The following is a 22,604-nucleotide window of genomic DNA, read 5'->3' as shown; positions in this document are numbered from 1 at the left end:
ACTGGCCCTGTGCTGGGGAGACAAGGCGGGGGGCGGGCACCAAACCCCCATGACCAGCATCAGCCTTGGGGGTTTTGCCTGTTTTTAGACACCCAGGGCTTTCCACTAGTGACCTTCCGCACCTAGCCCAGGGGCCTGGCCTCGCTCGTGTCTAACTGCCTACCATGGTCTGGTTACTGTTGCAACAGCGGTCTACCCAGTTTTGTAGTGTTTCACGGGTTATACTGTTATGTCTTCAGTTTTTCCAGAGTGTTCCCGCTCGCCTAGGAATTATGCTATTGGGCATCCATCTGTGCCAGGCGTGATACAGGCATGGGGACTATGAAAACGACCAGGATCTGGTACCACATGAATTGAAAATACTCTTTGGATTTGTGTAGGATCATTCCACACTGGATTACTAGTAACCACACATTTTTAATGGAAATGTACGTGCAAAAAACTTGGTGACAAGAATTGAACTCCACTGACGTGCTGAATGCAGCAGACTTGAAAGCCTTTACCTAGGCATTCAGGATTTCACACGGGCACAGGACCCAAGGACCGCTGCTCAAATGCCACCAAGTGCGGTTTTAACAGTGTCCCAAACTTGCTACAGAAATGCCAACGTGAGGGTAATCTCGGGTAGTGCATTTTCTTTTACACATTTTCTTTCCTTTCCAGAGGGCTCCACCTCCAGGAAGGAGCGGGAGGAAGGGATGAGCACCCTGCGGGTGGGCTGGCCCAGAATGCAATCCTCGCTGGGGGCCCGGTGGGGGCCTGTCCCCGGGCGCCAGTCGCTCTTCCGCTTCCAGCGGCCCAGCAGGGGCGGGGCGGGGCGGGCGCCTTCCTCCCTTCCCGACCCGCCGGGACACTCTCCAAACTCTCTGCGCGAGGTCATGGCGGCGGCGTTTTGGGGACGGTGCTTCGCTCCGGTGCGGCTCTGCAGGTGTGACCCGGACTCTTCCCGGAGCCTCAAAACGCAGCCGCGTGGGTCGCCCCGAGTAACCCGGTCCCTGTCCCGTGTTGCAGGAGTGTCCCGCGAGGCAGCAACCGCCACTACCGCGCCGCGCGGTGCACCGAGTTGAAGCAGCCCCTGGTCATTGAGGAGATGGTCCCCCGCCCTGTCCTGCCCCACGAGGTAGGGTGACTGACCTATCCTCGCGATCCCTTTCGCTTTCCCCTCCTCCGCCACTTGCGCCGCAGGTTCAATCCTGGATCGATCCCCCAGCGCTCAGCTAGGGGGCGGACGGGACACCGGAGCGCAACTTCGTCCTGGACGGTATGGTCCCGGTCAGGGTTCACCAAACAGACAAAAGGGCTAAGGAAAGATTGTCCCCCAACGCCGCAAAGGGAGGCCTCTTTCTGAAGGCCCCAGGGCTGTTGCCTTAGAAACAGAGAATTCTGATTTGCACACCATTTTGCATAACTACCTGCAAGATACCGATTGAACATGGATTAATGGGCCCTGTCCTTTGTCCTTTGCTTCCTCTCCAGTGTCAGCATCTAATTATCCTCCCGCCCTCCTCCCGCACACCAGCCAGGGACCACATTCCCTAAGAATGTGTGCCTGGGGCCCGCCTCTGCTGTTCTGCAGTCACTGGGGATGGAGGGTTGCAGACGTTTCACGTGAAGTGTGGAGGCTACTTTGGCTTCGTGGGTTAGCCATGCTGGCGACACAGGCTCAGCCGGCAGGGCCCATGAGCACCTGGGACCAGGTGCAGCAGGCAGTTAACCACAGTGCGGGGGACCCCTGGTCAGAGAGGGAAATGTGGCTCCTGCCCTGAAGTGCCACCAACAGGGACCCTGTGGCCAAATGGATTATTGCCCTGACCACAGGATGGCAGCCATTCGGCTTCCTGGGGCTCAGGTGCTGAAAGATGTTCATCCCTGAATCATCCCTGAATCAGGGTGGAGTGGCTTGAGGTCATGCGTGGGCCACACACATTTACAACTGGTGTGTCCTGTACTGAACGTGTGCGGGCCAAAGGCTGGACTCCTTTTCTCTGTGTTTGCCCAGACACCGCCTTGTCAGGGATTAGCTTGCGAGAGCTGGGACTACGTGAGTTTCCCCACCATTAAATAAATCCCCATCCTCTGGAATGGTGCCTGGCACGTGGCAGATGCTTAAAACATTGTTGAATGAATGCCATTTGTCGATAAAATATGTCTTCTCGCCAATACAGCCACCTCCGTGCTCTGGTGGAAATTGAAAGGAAACAGATAAACGAACGTTACCGACTGGGCCCCTCAGCCCTCCTTTCCTTCCCTGTGGTTCCCAGCCCGTCCAGACGGGTGGGTCTGTGACAGTAGCACTCTGCTCCCTTCAGCCTGCCTCTCACAGCCAACCTGGGGGGCTTGTTAGAACAGTTTGCTGGGCTTCGTCCCCAGAGTTTCTGATTTAGTAGGCAGGGGAGGAGTGGAGCTGAGAATTTGAAATTGTAACAGGTTCCCAGGTGATAGTGATGCTGGCGGTCTGGGTCCACATTGAGAAAGACTGGCTTGCAAGGTTGAGAACCTGCTGGCTGCGCTGCCCCAGGCCTGTTGCAAAACACAGTAGCCGGTGATCTGGGTAGGACTAGCCTCCAGGGTGATTCCTGAGTCCCAAGATAGCCAGTCCTGTTACTCTCCTGCTTAAAATCCTCGCACAGCTTCCCCTACTATGGAGACGAAGATGCTCGGTAAAGCCTATAATGACACCTCGGAGGGTGTGGGCCCTTCTCTCTAACCCCATCTGTTTGTCCTCTTTGTGCTCCAGGTTTGCTGGGTTTCTTTTTGTCCGCCCCACAGGGCCTTTGCACATGCCATTGCTTTGGGTAGTGCCAGGCTTCTCCTCCTGTTCTGAGTAGTTAACTCTTAACTGTTCTTAGTTCAAGTGTCACTTTCTCAAGGGTTCCTCCTGCCTCCCCCCAAAAGGACAAGTCCCTCCATTATATGCTTTCATGGCATTTCTATTTTTATTTTTAACATCTTGTGCAGGAGGTGTAATTTAACGCATTAATCCTCGCAGTTATTTGGTTAATGTCTGTCTTTTCGACCATTCTTTTTGCTCCACGAAGGCAGGAAACTTGTCTGTTGGGCCTCATGCTTATACCGTGGGACTTAGTTCAGTACCTCACATAAAGTAGGGACTCAGTAAATATTTCGGTATAATTGAATGATCGTCTCCACAGACATGCGCAGCTCTGCTTTATTTCCTTTCCAGGTCAGGGTTGACGTCCATTTCTGCGGACTGAACTTTGCCGATATTTTGGTTTGCCGTGGTCAGTATCAGCAAAGGCCCTGTCTTCCCTTCACACCTGGTGAGTATGAGGAGCCAAGTGGTGGGGGCAGGGGAAGGAGGCACAATCTTCCGAACCCTGTGCTTCATCTCAGACTCTACCCTGGCGGTGCTTGCCCGCCGTTGGAGCATCTCAGCTGCACCTGCTGCGCCCGCCGCACCGCTAGTGGGAAACCCTAGCCTGTGAACCCCTTGGGGGAAATGCCTATGACTGCCTTACCCTCCTTCTATCGCCCAGGTTAGCATTGTAACTGGCTCCTAGTAGAAGCTCAGTGCATCCTTTAAAAAGGAATAAATGAACAAATGAATGCTCCCCCATCATTATGTCCATCAGAATTCCGACACCAGTCATCACTGGTCCTGGTCATTTCCTTTTGTTCCTGGACGTGGCCTCAGTTTTGTTTTTTTGCCTGAAGGATCACAACCGTCTGTTGGCAGCCGAAACTCTTCGTCTTCGCAGGCACGTTCCCAAAGAAACCTAATACCTAAGGATCCGGGAGAAGTAGAAGAGTTGATACATTGCTAGCAGCCCCCTGTCTGATCTTCATTGCGCCCAATCAGATTACATTTAGATCCTGAATTTGTGGGCCAAATAACTGATTTTCGTGGTTGAAATGTATCGAAACAGGTGTAAGTACAGTTCAGCATGTGTAGGGTGCGTGTGCATGCGATACATGTGCTGTTAAGGATCCAATACTGGGGCTGTGTGTTGGCCTTCGAGTGTTTGGTTGCCTCCACCGTCGGAAGCCTTTCCCTCTGTTTTGCTGAAATGCTGCCTGGGGGAAGATGGCATGCTCCACTGAGTTATTTCTCCCGCAGCTCAGGTGGGAAGTGTACGATCATTAAATTAAGAACTTTGGGAGGCGGAAGAGGAAAGGGCGGACGACTCCAGCTCAACCATTTGAGCCGAGTACCATATGAGTAAATGAGGGTCACGCCCCGAGGACCTCACAGTCCGGAAGAGGAGACACGGCAACAGATAAACACAATAGGGTGAAGGTTGTAACTGGGGCGCTGTAGGCGCCCCAGCCCCCAGTGATCAGGGTCAGAAGTACTTGTGAACCTGTGATCATTCTCTGTGCTTTTGCCCATGCCTGACATTTTTATCTGTGTCTTGGTAAGAACGGGGCTGCTCTAGCTGCTCTAGCTTTTCGGTTGAACATTTTAAGTTCATTTTCCTGTGCTTTGGGTACAAATTCTGACCCCTCTTCCCTGGGTGGGAGGGAGGTGTTTCAACCATCTCCGCTTCAGAAGATCAATAGGATGGCTGGTGGGTCTGTGTGTCCTCGCCTCCACGGTGCTGGGCTTTGTGGACAAGCTAATCTTTTCTTAAATATTTATTTATTTATTTATCTTTAGAGGGGAAGGGAAGGAGAGAGGGAGAGAAATATCAATGTATGGTTGCCTCTTGTGGGTCCCCTGCTGGGAACCGGCCCGCAACCCAGGCATGTGCCCTGACTGGGAATCGAACCGCGATCGTGTGGTTTGCAGGCCCGCGCTCCATCCACTGAGCTACACCAGCCAGGGCTGTGGCCAACCTAATCTTGAAACCATGTGTTTTAGGAATGGAGTTTGCTGGGGTGGTATTGGAGACAGGCGCAGATGTTGGCACAGTTAAAGAGGTAAGCTTGACGAAGTCTAGGGACCTGCGGGTGCGTAGACTGAGAAATGTGCTGACTCATGTGTTGCCCAAGGGTCTCGGTGCCTCCTGGCCTTTGCCAGCAGATGCCGCCAAAGGGAGGTGGAGATGGAGGGGAAGAGATGAGTGTGAGTTGGGGGAAGGCAGGCAGCAGAAGTGCCTGGCTTCGTTTAACTTTCATTACCAATAAAAGGCAGCACCGCTTTAGTTGCTAAGGGGTCTTGAGTTGCTAAGAGGATAGACAATTCCCAAGTGTCAGCCTCTTGTGCGTCAAATTAACACTGGGGATTCTAATGCGTATCCAGATTCATCTTCTATTTGATACCCATATTACTGTCCAAAATGTGCTCCGATTGGGCACATTTTGGATAGTAATGCCCCGGATGGGCAACCTGGTGGGGGTATTGAGAAAAAGGGCTACATTATTTACTGAAAAGTAACTCTGAATAGATAATTAGGGCCAACCTGGGGGTGGACGGGGGGTGGGGTGTGTGCTGGCAGGTCTTAATGAAATCAGAAACAGAGACGTATTGGAACTGATGCTTAATGATAATTTCCCCTCAGGGAGATCCAGTTGTTGGCATGGGTAGCTTTAATAATATGGCGGAGCAATGTATCATGGACCAGAAGGTATCCCTACCTTCCAATGTTTTTCTTTAATTTCCACCTATCCTTCATTCTCCCCCTCCCCCCAGCCCCACTGCCCCTTTTCCTTTGTATTCATTTGGTCGTATCTTGTTTCCCAGCCAACCACTTCTTTCCTTCAAATGCTAAACCCCTTTTCTGTATCAGGGTAACAACCTTTGCACAGACCTTTGTGCAACGTGGTTTCGTGAAGAAGCATTTTGTTTTCTGAGTCCTGGAGCAATTGGCTGGCTGTCCAGTGGGATCACAGTTAGATAGTTTTGGTAGAAAAACTGGTTTGGGGCTTGGCGCTGGCTGTCACGGGTTTCTCTCCCCCACGGAGCTTGAGAAAAGGGTAGTGGTGGGAATGGTGCTCAGATGGTTTGGGGCAGGATGTGAATGGTGCCCCCTAGTGGAGAACAGTACATGCTTGTCCTCACAGTTTCTTCAAGGTAAAATTGTGGTCACATCCAGTTCACCCATTACATAATACAGTGGTCAGTGCTCCTTCTCCATTAGTTAGTTGGTTCCTTCCCGAGCAGATGCAACCTTAGGATTCCCCCCCACCCATTTTTTGTATTTTAATTGTTGTTCAAGTGACAACCTTAGGATATTTGGAGACTGACGCAGCCAAGACCCGAACTCTGTCCCGGGTTGCTTGGTCTTGACTTCTGCTAAGCTTGGGTCCTGACGTGGGTTTCCCTTTGCAAGTCAGTCACTCGACGAAATCATCCCGTTCACCGAACAGCCTTTGTGAACAGGTACACGCACTCAATCCTCTTGTCACTGTTATCTCTTTGTAGACACTGTGGAAGGTTCCAGAAAGGGTCTCCCTCCGAGACGCTGCGATGCTGCCCACAACTTACAGTACTGCTCTCATGGCCCTTACGCGTCGGGCACGTACCCAGCCTGGGTAAGGACTGTGTGGATAGGACCCTGCTCTGATATCAGAAGTGCCGAGGCTTCGTCCCTTCCTCTCCCTTGCCTGACCTTTAGCTCACGTTCGGTCTGTCTCAGGAAGGGCCCAAGGAAGGCAGTGACCCGAGATTCAGGTCTGGGGACAGTGGGGCTATCCTCGAGTTGGGGAGGGAGTGGTAGCTTGTGAACTTGGCCGGTATGAATTGGGAGAAATATCCTTCTGAAACCTGAGCACTCTGGATAGTTCCTCCCAGAAAACCTTGACGTCTAGAGAGCTGGCTTATTTACACTGGCTTTACTCTGGTTTTAAGGGAGGCCAGCGGTCTGTTTCTGTGAGACTTGGTTGGGTGGACCGAACTGGGATAGTTTAAACTCCGAGTTTAAGTGCCGAAGCTCCCCACTTCACCGGGGCCAGACCTGTCTGCTGCCCTCTGCTCTGCGCAGAGAGCCCCAGAATCATTCAGACAGGTGGTTTTCATTGAGCAATGGCTGTTTTGAAAATTCAGCAGTGCTGAGTGTGAATGTGCTTCAGGACAGAATTTCTGAAGCAGACATCGAGTGGTAGTTCAAAGGAAGAGGCTGCCTGGAGACAGTAAGGAATATTTTTTCCCGGGAAGTTGTCAAAGCTGGACCCAGTGAGTCCCGATGTAGCCACCACCCAGCCCCGAAACCTGGAGAACGGACGTCCATGAGGGGTTTGGTGAAATGGCCTCCAAGTTCTCTTCTTGCTTTAACATGTCCTGGTTTCAAGCTGTTCATGAGATCCCATTGCTGAATTATTTTTGGTTTCTGATGTGAGGTTCGTCTCTCTCTCTCTGGCACAGAGAGACCGTGTTAGTGACGGCAGCGGCCGGAGCGACAGGCCTCGCAGTGATAGACGTGGCAACAAACATCCTTCAGGCCAAGGTACGTGCATGTGAGATTCTCCGCTTACACAGACTGTGCCACGAAACATGGTTTTCAGGCGTGGACCATGTTCCTTCATTCAGTAAACCCCGCCCTGGGGATACAGAGCTGCCTAGAGTGGGCCAGTGAGGGGACCTAGGAGCAAGTCACTGGTCCCTCCAGTGACTGGTACCTGCAAGGTAGGGCTTATTCGCAGCTTCTGCAGATGCTGTGCCCTCCACCTGTGAGGCTGTGACCCGACCCCCACTCTTGTCCCGCACTTCAAATTGAAACGCAGGTGCCACTTTTTAGGGAAGTATTCTTTGTCCCTCAGGAGATGTTAATTGCCTCTCCCCGCTATTTGTCTGTGGTCTCAGAGCATCCTGTCCTTCTCGCTCGCAGTGCAAAGCTCACGCACCTCCGTGTACACTTAACCTCTTACCTGCACCGTTACTAGATTTATGTATCCATCCCATTAGACGAAGGCAGGGACCGTGTCTGGTTCGTTATTGCAGTTCCTGTGCCGGGCACGGTACCTGGGTCACAGCGGGACTTGAATGAATGAATACACAAATGAGAGAAAGTGGGTATCAGAGAAAGAGGGTTTCTTGGAGAAGGTGAACATCGAAACTGAGATTTTGAAGGATGGGTAGCAGTTGAGTAGAGGACGAAGAGGCCATTTCAGTGGTGGGAGGACCTGCCTGAAGGCAGAGAAATAGGAACTAACAAGCTGCGTCCGGCGAATTGCCAGTGGCTTCTGTGGAGCAGAAGCTCTGTGTGGGGAATGGTGGGAAGGGACTGGGCAGAGCTGGGCAGAGAGAGGCAAGATCAGGAGGTGCTGGAGAGTTCGAACACTTACTAGAAGCCCATGAGGGTGTTACGTACGGAAGTGGCATGATCATCTTTGAATCTGCAAAGATGGGGTCACTTGGGGAGCAGTGGGGATGAAGGGTGGGGCACGGTCAGCAGTGGTCCATAGGCGGGCGGCAGAGCAGACTCTGGGAGCGACCCCAGCCGGAGGTGACAATACTTGAACCAGGACAGTGGGGGTGTGAATTGAGAGACACTAAAGTGGAAGGAGATGGAGAATTGGGTCACTGGAGAGCCTCCTGATACAGTAAAAGAGCAAGGACTTTGAGGGGAGCCTCACGTAGGATCAAATTCCAGCTCCCCCTTTCGCTTAATCGCTCCAGTTCCTTCGTGGGTAAATGTTTTTTGTATAAGGTTGTAGGGGGATTATTGAAAGGGCACACGCTACGCGCCTGTTAGAGGACATGTCTATGTAAGAATCTCTTAGAAAGGGATCCTGTTATTATCAGACATCAAGTGGGAAGGAGCAAACTAGGTTGACTTACGGATTTGCCATTTATGGGGATTGAGAACACAGCGGGACATGGCGAGTTCAGTTTTGGACATCGGTGGGTGTGAGGCTCCCACGGAGAAGGCGATTCGGGGATCCAGAAGGTGTCAGGATGGACAGGCTGGGAGATAATTGCACCGGTCTGGAATTCCTGCAGGGGCCCTCTCCTTCTCACACAGAGTTCCTTTGGGAAGGACCCGAGCGTTCTGAAAGCAATCCTCAACACCAGGGTGCTCTTGGTGAAAATGAACACATTTCACATCAGAAACAAGATCTTTTAGCACCTGTCTCAGCGGGGAGACCACACCAAGTTCTCACTGTCCAGAACCACGGGCCGTTTAGCATTTCTAGGACATCGTACCGTTCTTATTAAGGAATCACAGGAGGTTAAGTAGAGAGAAAAATTCACTTTGATTCAGAGGTGAAAATTCGCCGAAGCTGTGTTTTCGTCAGCAGCAGCCATGGTTGTATGGGAAAGCAAACAAAAATAAACGTAGACCATCATGCCGTCTACTTGGAACGGGCTGTTTGGCTAACGCCGCCCCCCACGCACAGCAGCAGCAGTTTCGTTTTGCGTTCATGGTGCCTCCCCTCCCTGTGGTCTAACCTGTGGTCCTCACCAAACCCCTGGGATGTGGGTAATGTTGGGTGTTTGCTCTGCCTACTTCACAGGTAAAGAAAGTGAGGCACCAAGAGAGAACATGACTCATGGCAGGTCTCACCAGGACCTAGAAAGAGCCATCAGGATGGACGGAACCCGGGGCCTGGCCCTGGTCAGGCATTGCCCACTGTGGCGCCCAGTGCCTGCCCGTAGCCTTGTGACCGGCAACTGCTTGAGGGCGGCGTTCACATAGTTGTAGACGAGCTGGGAGTCTTTTCAGGGCACTGGTGTTCTGGGACGTTTGGGTACAAGTTCCAAATGTTACTTCAGGGTCAAGGGGGCTGCTGGGTGCTGCCCAGTGATCAGGCACCTCTAGGCCATGTTTGAGTACTTGAAACTTTTCTGGAAACTTCCCAACCCCAGACTTGCTCACAGTATGTCCCGCGGCCACCGATGCCGTCTGTGCCACGCCGGAGGCACGGGTTTCGGTCCTGGTTGGGGGAGCGGAAGCGTGTGGGCCGTGGGGTCGGGCAGCCTTGGGTTCGAATGCGTGTTCTCCCGCCTGCTACCGGACAATCCTGGGTTCAACCTCTCGGGGTTTACGTCCGCATCCATAGAATGGAAGTAATTATACCTCCCCTCAGTGTTCTTATGAGTTTACATAGAATAAGTGATTGCATATGTGTAACCATAGATTCCATTTATCTAACAGTGTGTTTTGCAAATGCTTTACATACGGCAGTGTTCCACTGAATTCCTAAAATAAATCTTATTATATGGACGAGGTAAGTGATGCTTAGAGAAGTAGGCAGGCAGGATAGAGAAGTTAAAAGCATGAACTCTGGAGATGGATTACCCGGGTTTAGTTCTCAGTTCAGCCTCCCATTAGCTGGGTGACTGTGGGCAAGTTAAGTTCCTTTGCCTCAGTTTCTTTGTCTCTAAAATGGGGATAAGGATAGTCTGTATATCATCGAGCTATTGGTGTATATTCAATAGAAATAATGAGATGAGTGCCTGGCACACGGTAATTACTTTGTAGGTGTTCTTACTCAGTAATTGGCTTAGGTGACACAGCTGGTTAGTAGCCGAGCCCAGGATTTGCACTTAGATTTCTTTGACTTCAAGCTCTTTCGGTGGAATCATGTTTACCCTCTGGGCAGCCTAGATCTCGTAAATCTTGGTTGGATAGTTCTCGTTTGTGCTTCTGGAACCCTCTGTACTTCCCCGTCACTTTGCTCTGTCTTGCTTTCTTTAACTCTAAGCTAGGTATTTAGCTTGTGTCCGTAATACCTGACTCACAGTGGAGTCTCAGTAAATGGTAGTTCAATTTGAGTTTGGAGAAGACTTACCAAGTATTTCCTGCACCACCTTCTAGCTAGACCCACTGGGGCTCCAGGGTCCTTGGAAACATGGGTTCGGTGGCCAGTGGGCCATGGAGGCGCCAGTGTAACGCTGCTGGGGGCTGGGTCTGATGTGCCAGGTTGAGGCTGGCGCTAGGTCAGCAAGGTCACATTCATTTCCTTGAGTCGCACCCTGTGGTTGCAGGTTGGGTGGGTGGCATGAGCCCCTCCTGGTACATATTCTGGAACCTCAGCAGCTTTGCTTTCTCTATGCAGGTGATCGCTGCCGCTGGAAGTGAGGAGAAGTGCAAGCTGGCCATGCAGAAGGGCGCACAATGGAGCGTGAACTACAGTCAGGGCAGCCTGAAGGAGACCGTGAGCAAGCTGGTGGGCAGTGGCGGGGTGAACGTGGTCATCGACAACGTGGGCGGAGACATCTTCCTGGAGGCTCTCCGCAGGTTTGTGACCGGGGGGGGGGGGGGGGGGGGTCTCTCTTGAGTGGGTAGTCCTGGGCCTTTGCTGGAAACTTCCCAGACCTGCGCCTTCCTCCTGGCCTTGCTTCTTCTTCATCTTTGCTGCTCACTTCTGCAGGCGTTGGCACTGATGGGAACAGCTGAGTGGGGGCGTGGAAAGAACTAGAAGCGGAGCGGGAATCAGGAAATGCTTAAATATAGCAACAACAAAATATCCAATGGGAAAATATCCAAGAAACGACCGCAGACTGTCTAGTTGGCAACATCAAGTGCTTTAGAAATTGTGCATGTGTTCAGTTCAGCTGGGCTGGCCCCCGCAAACTATTTTATGTGCATGGTGTGGGTAATTCTTGAGGAGATCATCGTTCAGATGTTAAATGTGCACCCTCCTTTGATCTTGCTGATTTTTGCAGTAGCTAACAGGGTAGGTATCTCTTTGATTTGTTTTATTGAAAAAAGACATCTGCCCTGGCTGGTGTGGCTCGGTGGATTGAGCCCTGGCCTGGGGACCAAAAGATAGCCAGTTTGATTCCCAGTCAGGGCACATGCCAGGTCCCCAGTGGGGGAGGGGGGTGTGACAGGCAACGTGATCAATGTTTCTTTCCCTCTCTTTCTCTCTCTTTGCCCCTCTCTCTAGATATAAATAAATCTAGAAATTAAAAAAACAATGAGAAAACGATCACTGGAGATCCGCTGGGACCGGTGCCTCGACACCGGTCTCACTGTATTTTCAACCACGGACTCTGGATCGCTTTTCATATGGGTTTCATTTCTCATATCATCCTGGCAAGCACAACTTTGTGGCTCATCTCCGTTTAGAGCAGAAGAGACAGACGCAGAGAGAGCAGCTTGCCCACGGGGGGGCCACCCAGTTGGGGCTCTAGCCCCTGAGCATTGCCTCAGGGGGATGGAGAAGCAGCAAAGGAGGGGGTGCGCTAATTAAAGGGAGAGCCAGGACCGAGCGCCGCTGGTCCTCACCCTCCGCTTGCCTTCGGAAGCACAGTATTTTCCCAGAAGCATCCTGTTTCCCTTCTAAAAACGAAAAGCAAAAACCAAACCAACATACACATATTTCATACCAAAGATGTTTACAAACTTCATTTGTATAACTCCTTGCTCAGCATGCACTGGATGGTTCTTCTCATAACGGGTGACGGGAAACCTGCGTGGATTTTTGTTGATTGTTTAAAACTCTCTAGAGAAGCTCATAGCTTAAGGGCGTCTGGAGGTAAGTGTTTGGGAAAAGCAAATGCCGCCTCATTAAAGTGTCTGCCACTCCCTAAGTTCAGGAACTTCACACGGAGTTGCCTCTGAGTGCGGCGTACGGAGTGACATTTGTTCGCACCAAGTTTCCTTCATGGAAGAGTGGAACAGACAGTCGTGATTCTAAAGTGGGTTCACTTATAAAGCTGGCTAGTTCCTTTGGCTCCCTACTGTCTTGTTTATGGCTTATATTTATGGTCTCCCATTGAAGAATCCAGAGTGGTACGAGATGAGTCACCCTCGGCAGTTTGCAGGGTCAAGAGGAGTTCCCAGCTAGAGGTTTAATGTGTGTTTCTTTTTAAAAAAATATTTTATTTATTTATCTTTAGAGGGGAAGGGAAGGAGAGAAGGAGAGAAATATCAATGTATGGTTGCCTCTTGTGGGTCCCCTGCTGGGAACGGGCCTGTGCCCTGACTGGGAATCGAACCTTGATCCTTCGGTTCCCAGGCCCACGCTCAATCCACTGAGCTACACCGTCCAGGGCATGTGTGTTTCTTTTTTAAGAAATTGTGCTAAAATATACATAACCTAATATTTACCATTTGAACCATTCAGAAGGGTACAAATCAGGGACATTAAGTATACTCACAATGTTGGGTAACCTTCTCCAACAAAATCTCTGTACCCGTTAAACAATAATTGCCCCTTTCCCCATTCCCCTACCCTCTGGCAACCTCTGTGTTACTTGTTGTCTCCAGGAATTAGTGTACGTGGCTTTTCTGTGCATTCTTCCCTCTTTACTGTGGTATAAACTTGATACCGTAGATTTACCATGGTGACCGTTTTAAGTGTCCAGCTCAGTAGCGCTGAGTACGTTCACGCCATTGCAAAACGTCCCCTTGACGTCTCCGTCTTGCGGATCTGAAACTGTCCTCATTAAGCAACAGCTTCCCACTTCTCCCTCCCAGCAGCCCTGTTCTCCTTTCTGTTTCTGTGCATTGGGGAACTCTGAACCATGCATAAATAGGACCAGACAGTATTTGTCTTCTTAGCATAATGTCCTCAAGGTTCATCCATGTTGTAGCATGCAACAGAATCTTCCTTCCCTTTAAGGCTGAATAACACTCCATGGTCAAGCATGTACCCATTTTGTTAATCCATTCATCAGTACACGGACATCAGGGTCGCTCACACCTCCAGGTTGTTGTCGATGGTGCCGATGGGGACACAGGTGTGCAAATATCTCTTCAAGACCCTGCTTCCAATTCCTTTGGATATAGACCAGGACGTGGGATTGCTGGATCATATGGGAATACTATTTTTAATTTTTCTAAGGAACGTTCCTGGTTTCCCATGGCAGGAGCACCGTTTTACAATTCTACCCGCTTCCACTCGCTAGTGCCTGAGGGTTCCGATTTCCCTACAGCCTTGCCAACGCATCTTCTACTTTCTCTTCTGTTCTATTTAAACAGTTGCTATCCTAATGAGTTGCTTTTTAAATTTCTTTCCCTTCTGCTCTTCCCCGCAGCCTGGCCTGGGAGGGCAGGATCGTGGTGGTGGGTTTTGCCGGAGGAGCCATCCCCTCCGTGCCGGCCAATCTGCTGCTCCTGAAGAACATCTCGGCCATGGGCGTGCACATGAGCCGGTACCAAGAGCAGAACTTCCCCGCCTACTACGAGAGCCTGAGCTCGGCTCTTCAGTACTGCCAGGAAGGACGCATCCGGCCCCACTTGGGGGCGGTTTTCAAGCTGGAGGAGGTGAGGTTCTCGTAAGCGAAGTGGTGTCGATGAAGCCAGGGAGTGATCTGGCTTTCTCCAAACAGCTTCCTTTTCGATACTGTACATCCTGCTTTGACAGACTGAAAAGGTGAAAATGCCACCCAGAATAACGGGTGTCCCAGGCCTAGGGTCACCAGATGCCCCCCCAGTTCTCTGGGTTGGATGGTGCGAGCCTTGGGGGCCACCTGGGCAGCGGGATCTGAGGAGCTTGATGGTGTCTCAGCCAGAGAGAGGGAAGGGACGGTACTTTAGGAAATAATTTACCCGTGTTGATGTGAACTGTGAACTCTGAACTCTGCAGCGTACAAGGCTAGGAAGGCAGCCCTTAACTTGACCTTTGATTTTAGAACACAGACACCAGAGCACAACCAGGTGAGCTTGAGCCAGAACTGTGTGAACAAAACACGGAGTCGTGCCTGGCGTCAGAAGACTGTGATTCCTCCGTTAGTCTCTGCAGTCAATGTCGCCGGCTGTTCACCCCCTTTCCTCGGCCCCCCGAAGTCCCATTAATGTGGCTTGAACTTTCTCCAGAGTGTGATTGCGTGCATGCGAATGCAGAATCGCTGTCCATGTGCATTGATGAGGTTTTCACTCTGAAGTCTTTTTTTCTCTTTTTTTGTGGGGGGGGGAGGGGTGGGCGCTTAATTTAGTTTAATGTGAGCAAAACTGTCTCGGTAGCTCCAGGCGGCCCTGGATGGAGGCGATGTTTGGTTCACATGCAGAAGAGCTTAGGGGAGCCCAAGCTGTCAGGCCTGACCTCACGCGCAACCGTCTTCCATTCTTACGTTTCCCCCCTTGATGAGGCGCATTCTCCTCAAACACGGCTTTCTTTCTCATCTTTTTGGGTGTCGGTTGAGAAGGTCCTGTTCAGTGGGATAAGGGGGACATGACTGGGCATCCGGGAACTGGTTGGAATCTATTTCCAGCTTTCGCCCCTCTGTCTGCACCCTTGTGGAAGTCCCTCACTGTTCTGACCTTCAGTCCTCACACGTCTCCAAAATTCAGGGGTAGGACAGTATCAGCGGCTTTCCGACTACGCTTCGGGAGCCACCGTTGGGATTTCGGGGTGGGCAGGCATAGGCTTATGCTGCCTGGGCTCTCGAATTCTCTCTCTGCCAGGGCTGAAGTGGGAGTTTTTACTTTTTTTGTTTATAATTCTCTTGGAAGAAAAGACTTTTTTGTGGATGAAATCTTGAAATGCACCCGTTCTGAGAATGCCTGGGTCCCCTTCCAACGTGTGGCTTTTATCACGTGACTTGCAAACGGAGGTTTGCCTTCCCTGAGACGCAGGTGCCCCTGCTGCTGGGCTGCAGGGAAGTGAGAACACCTGCTGGTGTGAACCGTCTCGTGTCTCCATGGAGGTGTTCCAGCCGCCACTCAGGTGTGACTGTCCTGAAGTCCCCATGCTGAAGTTCTCTGTCCTCTTAAACATGATTTAATGATCTAATTGCTAGCCTCCCCTCAGCTTCCACGTGCTCTTCTTACCCATGAGTGCTCTGCACGTAGGATTTTTTTAGTTCTCCCCATTCCACGGACGTTCCTGGCTCTCTGGGCCCCTGCTCCCTAACAGATGCCTCATTCACATTTACTCTCTCTCTCTCTGTCTGTCTCTCTATCTCTATTTCTATCTTTGGCCCTCCCTATTTATATGGTACCAGATATACTGGTGCCACCCAGTTTTTCTTTTCTTCTGCATATGTGGACTCACAGATTTGACGTTGATAGTTGATACGGATATGACCACACACCATGGCCTTTTTCGTAGGCACAGGGTATGAACTTCCACAGTACTCGGTGCTTCTCCTTCACCCACGTGGAGGTACTGGTTCAACACCTGCTGTTCTTGGGGAGTGTGAACTCCCTGCGGACAGGGGCCCTGTGTTCTCTGCACCTCTGAGTCTCCAGGTTCTGGCAGGGACTCACATATCTGGTGGGTGATGGATTGAGAGGACGGACATCTTTGAGCCTCATTTCCCTGTCTGTAATGGGAGCAGTAATGTATCCTACCTACTAGGGTGGGTTTGAGGATTAAATAAGATAGCACATCTAAAAGCATATAGGTAAAGACTTAGTATATTTTTTCTAAAATATGTTTTATTGATTATGCCATTGCAGTTGTCCCATTTCCCCCCCTTCATTCCCCTCCACCCTGCACACCCCTCCCCCACCATTCCCCCCTTTTGTTCATGTCCATGTGTCACAAGTTCTTTAGATTCTGTATTTCCCATAGTATTCCTGCCCTCCCCCTGTCTATTTTCTACCGTCTATGCTACTTATTCTCTGTACCTTCTCCCCGCTTCTCCTCCTCCTATTCCCCTGTTGCTAACCCTCCGGGTGATCTCCATTTCTGTGTTTCCATTCCCGATCTAGCTGTCCTCTTAGTTTGCTTTTGTTTTAAGTGTGGTTGTTAATAACTGTGAGTTTGCTGTCCTTTCACTGTTCATACTTTTTATCTTCTTTTTCTTAGATAAGTCCCTTTAACATTTCATATAATAAGGGCTTGGTGATTTTGAACTCCTTGAACTTGACCTTATCTGAGAAGCACTTTATCTGCCCTTCCATTCTAAATGAAAGCTTTGCTGGATAGAGCAATCTTGGCTGTAGGTCTTTGGATTTCATGACTTGGAATACTTCTTTCCAGCCCCTTCTTGCCTGTAAGGTCTCTTTTGAGAAATCAGCTGACAGTCTGATGGGAGCTCCTTTGTAGGTGACTGTCCCCTTATCTCTTGCAGCTTCTAGGATTCTCTCCTTCATTTTAATCTTGGCTAATGTAATGATGATGTGCCTTGGTGTGTTCCTTCTTGGGTGCAAATTCTTTGGGACTCTCTGAGTTTCCTGGATTTCCTGGAAGTCTATTTCCTTTGCCAGACTGGGGAAGTTCTCCTTTATTATTTGGTCAAATAAGTTTTCCACTCGTGGCTGTTTTTTTCCCCTTCTGGTACCCCTATAATCCGGATGTTGGAACGTTTAAAGATGTCCTGGAAGTTCCTAAGCCTCTCCTCATTTTTTTGAATTCTCATTTCTTCATTCCTTTCTGGTTGGATGTTTCATTCTTCCTTCTGGTCCATTCCATTGATTTGAGTCCCAGTTTCCTTTCCATCACTATTGGTTTCCTGTGCCTTTCCCTTCATTTCAATCAGTTTAGCCTTCATATGTTCCTCTAATTTGTGGCTAAAATCAACCAATTCTGTGAGCATCCTGATCACCAGTGTTTTGAACTGTGTGTCTGATAGGTTGGCTATTTCTTGGTCACTTAGAGTTATCAGCTCTGGGGCTTTGCTGTTGCTCTGAGTGGAGTTTTCACTTCCCTGCACTGGAACAATTTTGCACTGGCATTTCAAAGGGCTGGCTTCGAGAGACGATCTCTAGGTTTTGAATGTTAAGTAGAATTTATTGTTTTCGAAGGGTCACACCCGGGCCACGATCATGCGGTAGCCCCATGATCGCTGTTCCGAGGACCGTATCCATTAGATGTGCGCGTCTGCCTTCTGTAGAGAGCTGCTCCCTCACATCTTGACCTGATACGGCACTTAAACCTCGCAGGTCTGAACTTTTTATCACATAAAGGTTGGCTGAGATCACGACCTGAACAGACAGAAATGAGTGGACAGAAATCGTCCAGTTGGCATTTCCTGAGTGTGCCTGTGGAATAGTCTTGAAAATCACAGTACTCTTTTAGTTTAGACGATTCATTAAATTTAGCAGGGGGTTCCCGACTCGGTTTAGAAGCCCCCTGGTATGTCTGTCCCACCTGCCCCAGAGCTCCTTCTCTTGTCACACTCTCTCAGTGACGGCCCCACCCATGGTCGGTCCCTGGGGTCAGGCTCCCCAGACCCCAGCACCCTCGATTGTCGTGGGCTCCCCCGGACGAGGGCTGATCTCAGGCGCAGCTCCCATTGTGCTCCTCAGGGTGGGAGCCGCTGTGGCTTTGGTGCGGAGGTCTGAGCTGAAGAGCCAGTTGGAGCTCTGGCCACACTGTAAGGCAACCCAGGAGTGCGGGGCCATTCACTCCCCGGGACGCACTTTGACAGATGGAAGACGGGAGGTAGCGTGGCTGCTTTTCCTCCTCCCGATGGACCCTTTGGACGTGCAGTGGGTCCCTGTGGCCTCTGTGGAAAGGTGCCAGGGGAACAGCATCGAGTGTGTGTCCCCCTGTAGCTATGGCCAGTTCAGGTTCTGGCACACGCACCGCATAGTTCCTCTCCTTTCTCCTCTATTCACTTCGCTCTCCCCCTCCCCCTGGCCTCCCTGGATGGCCAGGAAGCATCAGGGCGTACATTCTGATTAGGCTCTATTTCCTAAGGAAGCTGGCTTGACACTGAACCTTGAGGATTTATTTATTTTGGGGTTTAATAATACATAGCCTGACCTTGTAAAAGACAGGTTTTCTGAGGTATAATTTGCATAGAGTAAAATTTGCCGAGTTACAGTCATGCACCCACCCCACGACAATCACGAGACAGAATTTGTCATCACTCCAAAGAGTCCCTTGTGCCCTTTGAACTCACTCCCTTCTCCTACCGCACAGTCCCTGGCATCCACTAATCTGCTTTCTTTCCCTGGGGTTTTGCGGACTGTCACAGAGGCGGAATCATACAGTCTAGCCTCTCGAGTCCGGCCTCTTCAGCTCCGTTTTCATACACTTCTGAGGTTCCTCGTGTTTTCACATATGTCAGTTTATTTTTTATTGCCAAGTAGTATTTCACTCTATGGATGTACCACAGCTCGTTTCTTCGTTTATCATTAGTAAGCTATTTGATTATTTTCCAAGCTTTTGATGGTTTTAAGTAAATCTCCTCTAAATATTCGTGTTTGAGTTTTGCATAGACATGTGTTTTTTTTTTCAAATTTTAGGGCTGGGATTTCTGGGTCCTATGCCAAGTGTATGTTTAACTTTTTCTTTGAACATTTATATAGACATTTATTTAGCTTTACTTACAGAGCAGGGTTTTCCTCCTCCTGGCCCTCTGCCCTTTGCCCCGCCCCCCTTTCCAGGGGTGGCTAGATGGCATTATCAGGTAAGTGTCAGTTTGAAAAAGTCTGTGCAGCCCTGCAGATCAGGAATGGAGATGTGAGCGGGGGCAGCGACTCTCTCAGCAGCTCCCCTCTCGGCCTCCGTTCCTGAGAGGTGATGCTGCTGCGGTCTCTGCGGCCTGTGGTGTGGACGAGGCCATTCCCACTGCATTCCTACCAAAGCCCGTAGCTCAGGGTTTTCTGCGGCATGTGCCTGTGTGTTCTCGATCAGAGACTGGCACGCCAGCGTCACCGCCTGTGTGAACATCTCAGATTTTGTTTGTACCAACTGGCCACTCTGGGCGTAACTCGTAGTAGCTGCCAGAGTGTTTACCAAAGTGGTTGTCTTTGGCACTCCCACCGACCACGGAGGGGTGTTTTCCTTCCCCTGCAGCTGCCAGAGTTCATTGTTGTCAGTTGCTGTCTTTAATGATAGCCATTCTAATAGGTATGGAGTGGTATTTGATTGTGGGTTTAATGTGCGTTTCTCTAATGAAGAATGACTGAGTATCTTTTCACGTGCATGGTTGCCGTCTGTGTCTTTTTTGGAGAAACGCATTGATTGACTTTTAAAAGCAGATGCAGCTCAGCTTTCATCAGAGTTGCAAGGTGATGAAGGTGGTTCAGCTGTGACAGTGTGTCAGTAACCAAACGTTTTTACCTTTGGAAACCCACCCCGCTCAGTCCCGGATATAGTCATTCATTCATGAGTTTTAATTTTATTCACCAAACATTCACTGGGTACATTCTGTACGCCAGTCACTAAAAAAGCAAGACCTAAGGGATGTCTCTTTTAGTTGGGAAGATCTCAGGCTACTGCTGTGGTGGGGAAGAGCTGGTTTCTGACGGGAAGCAAGAATTGGCGAGATGTACAGGGTGTGGCACAAAAAATACCCCTTTTGAATTACAAAATTTTTTATTACAAAATCATAAGCATGTCACTCTGTAACATAACACTATCACACTCAAGCACACCATGTGCACATTTTAGGCAAAATGTTCCAATGAAAACTAGAAATTATGACACCCATATTATTACCCGACCAACCACACTCAAGCAGGTGTTACTTCTGCCAGACCCTGTATTTAGGGAACTATAGGTTACTCTGATTATTCCTGCCTGGTACGCTAATTAAAAATTCCAACAGTAAAACCTAAAACAAAAACAATGTCTTAACACTGCCCCCAAATTCCAGGAGCATATCTCCAGGGGCAAATGTAATTATGGCTTCATCCACTGCAAGGCAGGAGGCCAGAATTCTGGGCACAGTCTGTGTGTCTGACCAGGCATCAGTATGGGGCAGGGTGGGGGGGCAGGGTGGGAGGGCTCCCTCCCCGAAACGCAGCCTATACAAAAGCACAGCACCGGAGTGACATGTCCCCGAGCATCTATCTGGATCAGCTATCAGAAGACTGGTCCAGAGCCCCGCACTTTGCTTCTTAGTCTCTCACTGGGAGCTTTGTCACTCTTTCTAAGCGCCCAGTCCTTGCTGTTACTGGTGGTCTGTGTCCCCAACCCAGATGGAAGCCACGGGGTGGGAAGGGACAGAGCTGGGTTATTTTTAGAAGCTGCTACAATAACAACAAAAGTGGCAGTTGGACCTAGAGAGGAGTGACAGAAAAAGCAGGAGGTAAAATAATGCGTGTTCAGAATGATGAGATTCCCAAGTCACGGGACAAAAAAGTGATGCTTTCCCCTGATACTGTGGTTTAAAGAAGTCAGGTAACTGTGGGCTACATTTTTCTAAAGATTTCTGTGCAAAATGGTTAAGAATATGCATTAGCATTTGAAGTGCCAATTTTCTTTTTACATAACATTTATTTGCAGGAGATTCCTCATTTCTCTAGGATGCCAGATGAAGAAGCAAGTACCAGTTATCTCGAATTAGGCTTGTTTCCCCAAGTATTTTGGTGGTTGGGCTGTGACAGCTCTCTGGGAACAAGTGACTTCCGGCTGACAGGGAGAGGGAGGCAGCTGTGAGTCACCTGGAGATGTATCTTTGAGTGATCGAGGGGACAGAGATGAGTGTTTCAAACGTCTGCCTCCACCTCTTGTACCTCCTCGGAAGGCATCTAAATTTGTGTAGATTGGAAAGGGCTCTCAAAGCCGCAAAGCCCTGAGAGACACATGTTTTTGACACCAGCCACAGACAGCTTGCCATGATTGATTTGTTTGCCTCCTTTTTATTTATTTATGTTTCTTCGGCTTTTCGCGGGGGTGGGGGTGGGGGTGGGATTTCAAGTGTAAAGGGTAGTTTAATCGTATTTCTCACTTCAAAGCACATTTTCATCTTTGCAGGGCCCATCTTTTGCTTTAATGTCTGCATATCTGTGGGTGTCTGCATTTAGTTATTCCCTCTACCCTCACTCCCCATGCTTTCCCTCCAAAGTTGCATAAGCAAATAAGAGCATAGGGTTGTGCTGTGGATCTTATCCTGCTCCTGCATTTTTCACATGGCGCTCTTCAGCATCCCCTTGTGTCTCGGGTCCCATACCCAGTTCACGGTTTCCACTGCTGCGTAGCGGTCCACGGTGTGTGTGCTCACTGTAGTTTGCAGATGGGACGAACCTCAAGTTCAACGTGGCCCCCTGCCGCCACAATCTGTGTTGCCTCTCACGTTTGGAGGTCCCAGCACTATTTCTGGAAAAGACTGGTCTTCATCGAAGCGCCCTGGCTCCTTTGCCAGAAGATCGGTGGGCCGCGCGTGTGGGGGCCGATTTGGGGGCTCGATCGGCTGATCTGTTTGTTCCTTTATCAGTGTCACAGTGTCTTGATTACTGTGGCTGCTTTTTAATTAGGTTTTATAACTTGTACTTCTAAAAATGAAGTGGACATAGGTTGCAATTTCAGTTACACTGGAACGAGGAGACTTTTATTGAAAAGATAAGCATTGTACAATTTTAAATGACCGATTCTTCTGCTAATGGCTCTGCTCTTTGAAAAGCTAGAACACAGCTGTGACAACAGAATGTGCGCACAGGCCCGAGGACTCCTGCGTCACTTTGAAAACAGTGGCTTGGACAGATACCTTCTGAGGTTGGGTTATTTTTAAATATCACTGTTTTCCTTTGAGTTTGTGGTGAGCATTTAGTAAGTATTACGTGCTTCACTATAAACAGTTCATTGAAGACACTTAATACTTTATTAAGACACATCTTACTACTTTAGCTATTTTAAGAATGGAACCAGCAACAAATGTTTGTTGGAATATGCACGTATGCAAGTCTTGCAACACATTTGGGTTTTTTTTGTTTGATTTTTTTTTTTAGGTCAATGATGCTTTCCATTATGTGATGCAGCGCAAATCCACGGGCAAGGTGCTCATCGCCCTCAAATGAAGCGTCGCCTCAGCAGCAAACTCAGCGTGTCCAGATCCAGACTCGTCACCTTCCCCAAACCCCGATTTCCCTTCTGTGTTTCTGAAGGTGTCGCCACCTTCCTTATCGACTCAGGCTCAAAATCCTGTATTGGAGTCCCCTTTGAATCTTTTTCCTTATTCCTCATGATGA

General features: G+C 49.7%; 1 protein-coding gene across 1 annotated transcript; it reads left to right on the top strand.

Moving 5' to 3' along the window:
• The first annotated feature begins 806 nt into the window (after nucleotides 1-806).
• LOC118979212 (quinone oxidoreductase-like protein 2) lies at nucleotides 807-22,557 on the top strand. The gene is made up of 10 exons (XM_037035231.1): nucleotides 807-928; nucleotides 1,012-1,120; nucleotides 3,185-3,281; nucleotides 4,823-4,881; nucleotides 5,463-5,528; nucleotides 6,326-6,435; nucleotides 7,265-7,346; nucleotides 10,903-11,084; nucleotides 13,832-14,060; nucleotides 22,365-22,557. The coding sequence occupies exons 1-10, from the start codon at nucleotides 879-881 to the stop codon at nucleotides 22,431-22,433; spliced, it is 1,053 nt and encodes a 350-aa protein (XP_036891126.1). The 5' UTR covers nucleotides 807-878; the 3' UTR covers nucleotides 22,434-22,557.
• The last annotated feature ends 47 nt before the right edge of the window (nucleotides 22,558-22,604 follow it).

The sequence above is a fragment of the Sturnira hondurensis genome, unplaced genomic scaffold (assembly GCF_014824575.4).
Source record: "Sturnira hondurensis isolate 20B ecotype Veracruz unplaced genomic scaffold, ASM1482457v3 Scaffold0022215, whole genome shotgun sequence".
Taxonomy (NCBI): Eukaryota; Metazoa; Chordata; class Mammalia; order Chiroptera; family Phyllostomidae; genus Sturnira; species Sturnira hondurensis.
The sequence above is the reverse complement of the archived record's forward strand: the minus strand, read 5'-3'. Positions and strand labels throughout refer to the sequence as shown.